This window comes from Bombina bombina, chromosome 4 (genome assembly GCF_027579735.1).
Source record: "Bombina bombina isolate aBomBom1 chromosome 4, aBomBom1.pri, whole genome shotgun sequence".
Classification (NCBI taxonomy): domain Eukaryota; kingdom Metazoa; phylum Chordata; class Amphibia; order Anura; family Bombinatoridae; genus Bombina; species Bombina bombina.
The window spans coordinates 607,060,938-607,068,942 of NC_069502.1; the positions used below are offsets into that span (position 1 = coordinate 607,060,938).

Sequence of the window (8,005 nt, forward strand, 5' to 3'; positions counted from 1 at the left end):
GAAAGCACTTATGGCAGACAGTCCCCAAGGTCGAGGAGGCGGTTTCTACTCTAAACAAACGCACTACTATTCCTATCGAAGATAGTTGTGCTTTCAAAGATCCTATGGATAAAAAATTAGAGGGTTTGCTTAAAAAGATTTTTGTACAGCAAGGTTACCTTCTACAACCAATTTCATGCATTGTTCCTGTCACTACGGCACCGTGTTTCTGGTTCGAGGAACTAGAAAAGTCGCTCAGTAGAGAATCTTCATATGAGGAGGTTATGGACAGAGTTCACGCACTTAAATTGGCTAACTCTTTTGTTTTAGATGCCGCTTTGCAATTAGCTAGATTAGCGGCGAAAAATTCAGGGTTTGCTATTGTGGCGCGCAGAGCGCTTTGGCTAAAGTCTTGGTCAGCTGATGTGTCTTCCAAGACAAAATTGCTTAACATTCCTTTCAAAGGTAAAACATTATTTGGACCAGATTTGAAAGATATTATTTCAGACATCACTGGGGGAAAGGGCCACGCCCTCCCACAGGATAGGTCTTTTAAGGCTAAATATAAGCCTAATTTTCGTCCCTTTCGCAGAAACGGACCAGCCTCTAATTCTGCAGCCTCTAAGCAAGAGGGTAATACTTCACAACCCAAACCAGCCTGGAAACCAATGCAAGGCTGGAACAAGGGTAAGCAGGCCAAGAAGCCTACCACTGCTACCAAAACAGCATGAAGGGATAGCCCCCGATCCGGGACCGGATCTAGTGGGGGGCGGACTCTCTCTCTTTGCTCAGGCTTGGGCAAGAGATGTTCAGGATCCTTGGGCGCTAGAAATAGTTTCTCAAGGTTATCTCCTGGAATTCAAGGAACTACCCCCAAGGGGAAGGTTCCACAGGTCTCACTTATCCTCAAACCAAATAAAGAGACAGGCATTCTTACATTGTGTAGAAGACCTGTTAAAGATGGGAGTGATACATCCAGTTCCAATAAGAGAACAAGGAATGGGATTTTATTCCAATCTGTTCGTAGTTCCCAAAAAAGAGGGAACATTCAGACCAATTTTGGATCTGAAGATCCTAAACAAATTTCTCAGGGTACCATCGTTCAAAATGGAAACTATTGGAACGATCCTACCCACCATCCAGGAAAGTCAATTTATGACTACCGTGGATTTAAAGGATGCGTACCTACATATTCCTATCCACAAGGAACATCATCAGTTCCTAAGGTTCGCTTTTCTGGACAAGCATTACCAGTTTGTGGCACTTCCATTCGGATTAGCCACTGCTCCAAGGATTTTCACAAAGGTACTAGGGTCCCTTTTAGCGGCTCTAAGACCAAGGGGCATTGCAGTAGTACCTTACTTGGACGACATCCTAATTCAAGCGTCGTCCCTGTCAAAAGGCTCATACGGACATCGTCCTAGCCTTTCTCAGATCTCACGGATGGAAGGTGAACAAAGAAAAAAGTTCTCTGTCCCCGTCAACAAGAGTTCCCTTCTTGGGAACAATAATAGATTCCTTAGAAATGAGGATTTTTCTGACAGAGGTCAGAAAATCAAAACTTCTAAGCTCTTGTTAAGTACTTCATTCTGTTCCTCGTCCTTCCATAGCGCAGTGCATGGAAGTAATAGGATTGATGGTTGCAACAATGGACATAGTTCCTTTTGCACGAATTCATCTAAGACCATTACAACTGTGCATGCTCAGACAGTGGAATGGGGATTATACAGACTTGTCTCCGATGATTCAAGTAGATCAAAAGACCAGAGATTCACTCAGTTGGTGGCTGACCCTGGACAATCTGTCACAGGGAATGAGCTTCCGCAGACCAGAGTGGGTCATTGTCACGACCGACGCCAGTCTAGTGGGCTGGGGCGCGGTCTGGGAATCCCTGAAAGCTCAGGGTCTATGGTCTCGGAAAGAGTCTCTTCTTCCGATAAACATTCTGGAACTGAGAGCGATATTCAATGCTCTCAGAGCTTGGCCTCAACTAGCAAAGGCCAAATTCATAAGGTTTCAATCAGACAACATGACGACCGTTGCATATATCAATCATCAGGGGGGAACAAGGAGTTCCCTGGCGATGAAAGAAGTGACCAAGATAATTCAATGGGCAGAGGATCACTCCTGCCACTTGTCTGCGATCCACATCCCAGGAGTGGAAAATTGGGAAGCAGATTTTCTGAGTCGTCAGACATTCCATCCGGGGGAGTGGGAACTCCATCCGGAAATCTTTGCCCAAATAACTCAATTATGGGGCATTCCAGACATGGATCTGATGGCGTCTCGTCAGAACTTCAAGGTTCCTTGCTACGGGTCCAGATCCAGGGATCCCAAGGCGACTCTAGTAGATGCACTAGTAGCACCTTGGACCTTCAACCTAGCTTATGTATTCCCACCGTTTCCTCTCATTCCCAGGCTGGTAGCCAGGATCAATCAGGAGAGGGCCTCGGTGATCTTGATAGCTCCTGCGTGGCCACGCAGGACTTGGTATGCAGATCTGGTGAATATGTCATCGGCTCCACCATGGAAGCTACCTTTGAGACAGGACCTTCTTGTTCAGGGTCCATTCGAACATCCGAATCTGGTTTCCCTCCAACTGACGGCTTGGAGATTGAACGCTTGATTTTATCAAAGCGTGGGTTTTCAGATTCTGTAATAGATACTCTGATTCAGGCTAGAAAGCCTGTAACTAGAAAAATTTACCAGAAAATATGGAAAAAATATATCTGTTGGTGTGAATCCAAAGGATTCCCATGGAACAAGATAAAAATTCCTAAGATTCTATCCTTTCTACAAGAAGGTTTGGAGAAAGGATTATCTGCAAGTTCTCTAAAGGGACAGATCTCTGCTTTATCTGTTTTACTTCACAAAAGACTGGCAGCCGTGCCAGATGTTCAAGCATTTGTTCAGGCTCTGGTTAGGATCAAGCCTGTTTACAGACCTTTGACTCCTCCCTGGAGTCTAAATCTAGTTCTTTCAGTTCTTCAAGGGGTTCCGTTTGAACCTTTACATTCCATAGATATTAAGTTACTATCTTGGAAAGTTTTGTTTTTGGTTGCAATTTCTTCTGCTAGAAGAGTTTCAGAGTTATCTGCTCTGCAGTGTTCTCCGCCCTATCTGGTGTTCCATGCAGATAAGGTGGTTTTGCGTACTAAGCCTGGTTTTCTTCCGAAAGTTGTTTCTAACAAAAATATTAACCAGGAGATAGTTGTACCTTCTTTGTGTCCGAATCCAGTTTCAAAGAAGGAACGTTTGTTACACAATTTGGACGTAGTCCGTGCTCTAAAATTCTATTTAGAGGCTACTAAAGATTTCAGACAAACATCTTCCTTGTTTATTGTTTATTCTGGTAAAAGGAGAGGTCAAAAAGCGACTTCTACCTCTCTTTCCTTTTGGCTTAAAAGCATTATCCGATTGGCTTATGAGACTGCCGGTCGGCAGCCTCCTGAAAGAATCACAGCTCACTCCACTAGGGCTGTGGCTTCCACATGGGCCTTCAAGAACGAGGCTTCTGTTGACCAGATATGTAAGGCAGCGACTTGGTCTTCTCTGCACACTTTTGCCAAATTTTACAAATTTGATACTTTTGCTTCTTCGGAGGCTATTTTTGGGAGAAAGGTTTTGCAAGCCGTGGTGCCTTCCATTTAGGTGACCTGATTTGCTCCCTCCCTTCATCCGTGTCCTAAAGCTTTGGTATTGGTTCCCACAAGTAAGGATGACGCCGTGGACCGGACACACCAATGTTGGAGAAAACAGAATTTATGCTTACCTGATAAATTACTTTCTCCAACGGTGTGTCCGGTCCACGGCCCGCCCTGGTTTTTTTAATCAGGTCTGATGAATTATTTTCTCTAACTACAGTCACCACGGTACCATATGGTTTCTCCTATATATATTTCCTCCTGTCCGTCGATCGAATGACTGGGGTGGGCGGAGCCTAGGAGGGACTATATGGCCAGCTTTGCTGGGACTCTTTGCCATTTCCTGTTGGGGAAGAGAATATCCCACAAGTAAGGATGACGCCGTGGACCGGACACACCGTTGGAGAAAGTAATTTATCAGGTAAGCATAAATTCTGTTTTTATGGGAAAAATAATTGTAATTAGAAAGTCAATGATATCCACAAACATCCTGACAAAAAGCTGTCAGTAGCCCAAGGGAACCCTCTACACACAGTACATATTCTACGAAAGAACAGTTATAAAACATCATTTATGCAGTCATTTGTCAATTTAACATTTTAATAATGCATGCATTTGCAGCTGAGGGTACACATTAAGCAAATACTATAAATACATTCTGGAAACATTCCATTATCAATAAATGTAATATAATGTAAACATAACCATTAAAAAATAATCAGTAACCTCAATTTGTAGATCACATACCATTATCTTGGCCATACTTAGCATACCCTTACACAGATCAAAATGAATAAGACATTAATATATCTGCTGTGTTCAGGGTAGGAGCCTTTTGTCTAATGAAGTAGTATAGAACTATGTAAGGATGTGAACACCGTGAATTAGAATGTCTGCCCTGAACATCGAAGCATAGATTTAATTCCTCTTGCGTGTGTTAGGCATGCATTTTTATGTGTGTAATTTGCACACAAACATTCACCTTTCATTTTTCTACTTTTTGCTTTTTCCCCCCTCTTTTTCAGCATGAGAAGATTAATCTGCCCAAGTAAAACATTTGATTACATTAACATACTAATCCAAAAGGTAGTAAGATTTGTTGTACCAAAAATGTATAACACATAGAATTGCACTTACTAGATAAAAACGATCAACTGCTGGTAGTAGCTCCATTGGCAACTAATTGCCACTTGGGGTTCGATTTATCAAGCCCTTTTCTCCACTTGTCTTCCATGGATTGATAAATTGAGATTGAGGTCTTTGATGAGCTTGTATAATGACAGGGGTAGCAAGGACTACCCACTAATCATAATGTTAACATATACACAACAGATGCCAACATGTCCCCCAAAATACCTGAATGCACTTTGTTTGTGTTATTGCACACAATTTTTCAAGATGATAAAGAGTACTAATGTTATATCTGGGGTAAAACCCTCCAATTTAAATCTTTAACCAATCCACAGGGTTGATGTCACGTCAATCTAAATGCATCATGTGACATTGTTTACTATTAACAAACTGCCTCCATGCTGTCGTATCATACTAGTAATCCTTATCCTGTTACAATGCCTATTATCTTGCATGTCCCCCCATAATATCACTGATATTTATTACCTTATTAATGCCAATTATTTCAGAAATATGGTCTATATGCTGATGTTAGTACATTTCCATGGATTTGTTTTTTATCAACGACAACCCCTGCCTCAGTAGAATCACCAAAAAAAAAAAATACATTCATGATACATAATAATATAATGGCTATTTGGACAAGAGTGTACTTGCAATACTCTTTTATAGGTTCTAAATGAGTTTCATATGTATTTTATTTGTATCTATTTCCTGATTCCTGTTGATTCATTCTTGTTTCCACCATTCGATAAAACCTGGCACTCTAATACTAGAAATAGTAATACTAATGGGTGCAGATTTTTTGAAACCTAAATACACATGATGCCTGTGCATGAGCTGTAATATCCAGCCTGTCCTTTGTTGTCTTATTTTAGGAACTATGAACAGTATTTTCTAAAGGCTCAGAAAGTGCGTCGTTTAATAGCTGATGACTTTGTGAAGGTTTTCAGTTCTGGCGTTCAGGTGTTGCTAACTCCGACCACTCTGGGAGATGCAGCTCCTTATTGGCAATTCATCCAAGAAGATAACCGAACTCGTAGTGCTCAGGAGGACGTATTTACCCAGTGTGCCAACATGGCAGGTAAGAATATATGTAACAAATTAATTCTAAACTGAAAAACAGGCAGCACTATAAACATAAGTGCATGATGTCAGGTTAAAAATGACCTGCTCTTAAGTTGCCCTGTGGTGTAACTCATTTTGTGACGTACAGGACAGGTGGGCTTGTGAGCTTAAGTGCTAAACAGAGTACTCTTCGATCTAATGAGAAAAGAAGAGGGATTGGAGGTGAGAAATAGGTTAGTGCTGGTTATATGCATCCCTATTAGACAGGCTTTAGGATAAGTTAAGACATTTAGATATTTTATTCCTTAAAACACACACAAATATATTGTCATTTTCATTTAGTTAATTATTTAATTTAAATTTTGCATACAAGAAAAAAGTACAGAAAATGAGCTACAAAGGTGAGTTTGGCATTAAAATTGTAAGATAAAATTGTGTAAATGATGATCAAAAATGTCTATATGGTGTCAGACCTGAAACTGCACTGGGAGAAAATGTTCATATGAGAAGGATAGGATCTGCAAGGCATTACAGCAATCCATCTTCCTGGAAAGATAATTTGCAAGGAGATAAGCTCTTTAAATAAAGACTATTGCCAGGCTAATACAGTCTATGCATATGCTACAAGTGACCTATAGGGACAGCTTTAGGCCTGATGGTGTCAAAGAAAAAAAATGTTTTTTTATTATACACGACAGTGTATTTATATCTGTTTATAAAAGGCTACATAAGTTAGCCATATAGTAATCTGCAAGTAAGCATGTCAGATTTAGGCCCAGATCTGTATTATTTGTTAATTGTTAATAGGAAATAAGTGCAAGGGAAATTTAGAATAAACCTGCTTAATTCACCTTGTATATAGTTTTTTTACATGTCAGTCCTCATTAGCTCTCACTGTTTTTATTTCAGGTCTTCCAGCAGTTACTGTTCCTGCTGGCCTTTCTAGCCAGGGATTACCGATTGGCCTCCAGTTCATTGGGCAAGCCTTCTGTGAACAACAGCTACTCACAGTAGCCAAATGGTTTGAAAAGCAAACAGACTTTTGTTCTTTAGAGTTTCATAAAATTCTAGAAGATGCAAGCAAAACAAAGCAACCTAGTAAATCTGCCTCTGTATTGTAAATTATGTTTAATTAAATATCTTGCTTTGTTTTTTAAATAAAAAATGGTTTGTCTTTACAGTAAAGTTGTCTTATAGATATATAAATAAAAAATAACATTCTGTCACTTTTTAAAGTGCTTTAAACGTTTAATAAAAGAGCAATTCAGAAATGGTCATCAGGGGGTTAAAAGTACAATGTAGATTTACATCCTCATTTAGTTTTATGTAAATATGTTTAATCACATGAATTTTACTTTGCAAACTGATAAAAAGAATATAGTAGGGAGAAATCAAATTAAACATATTTCAGCCAATTGATCAGTGTTTGCTCCTTTTTAAAGTGCATTGGGATGTTTGAGTGGAGGTACATACTGTTGAATATTTTCCATTTCTTTCCCTGCCTTGCTCCTGTCCCTAATTTTGCCTTTCATGTCTATTTCTTATTGCCTCTGAGACATTAGAAAGCTTATGTAATATATGTTCTCTCTTTTCCTATAAGGTAATAAAGGACCCTATTCTCTAAAGCCCTCTTGTTTGGCAACAATATCTAAGACGTCTCATCAGTAGAACGGTAAATTTTAGCCCGAGAGATTATTTTCACACCAGAACCCCTCTTAGTGACATAGAGAGATGCATGTGTGATTTCTCTCCATGCCGGCAAGTTTTTGATAATTGGGCCTATGTCTTTTAACTCTAGAATCTACCATCTATATTTTGTTTGTTGTTAACACTTAAAATCAGGTTAACCTACTTCTGCAGATTCTGATCTATATTGGTTTGTAAAGTAGCTAACCTAATAGTTTCTATATTACCATCATCTTTTCATCCTGGATGCCAAGTGGTGCACGTAACGATTGGATGAAGCCAGATTCGTCATCGTTCAGCTAAAGAAAGTATTAGATGCGGGCGGAGGAACGGCGCAATGTTTACCATTTCTAAATGGTAAATATTTTAGAAATGCAGAGTCTTAAAAAAAAATGAATCAATTAAAGTGCCCCTGTTTTTTATAGTAAGTTTATATAGTAGCCAGAAAATATTTAAACTTGACAATCACTTTTAAATGTATAGCTTAGAGGAGAGAG

At 39.6% G+C, this 8,005-nt stretch overlaps 1 protein-coding gene across 1 annotated transcript in view; it reads left to right on the forward strand.

The window, feature by feature from the left end:
- The window catches only part of QRSL1 (glutaminyl-tRNA amidotransferase subunit QRSL1), a 131,670-nt gene extending 124,433 nt beyond the window's left edge, over positions 1 to 7,237 (forward strand). The window contains exons 10-11 of the mRNA XM_053710593.1: positions 5,633 to 5,838; positions 6,732 to 7,237. Coding sequence (XP_053566568.1) covers positions 5,633 to 5,838; positions 6,732 to 6,943 — 418 coding nt within the window. The 3' untranslated portion in view covers positions 6,944 to 7,237. The remainder of the gene's footprint in view (positions 1 to 5,632; positions 5,839 to 6,731) is intronic.
- Positions 7,238 to 8,005: the final 768 nt, after the last annotated feature.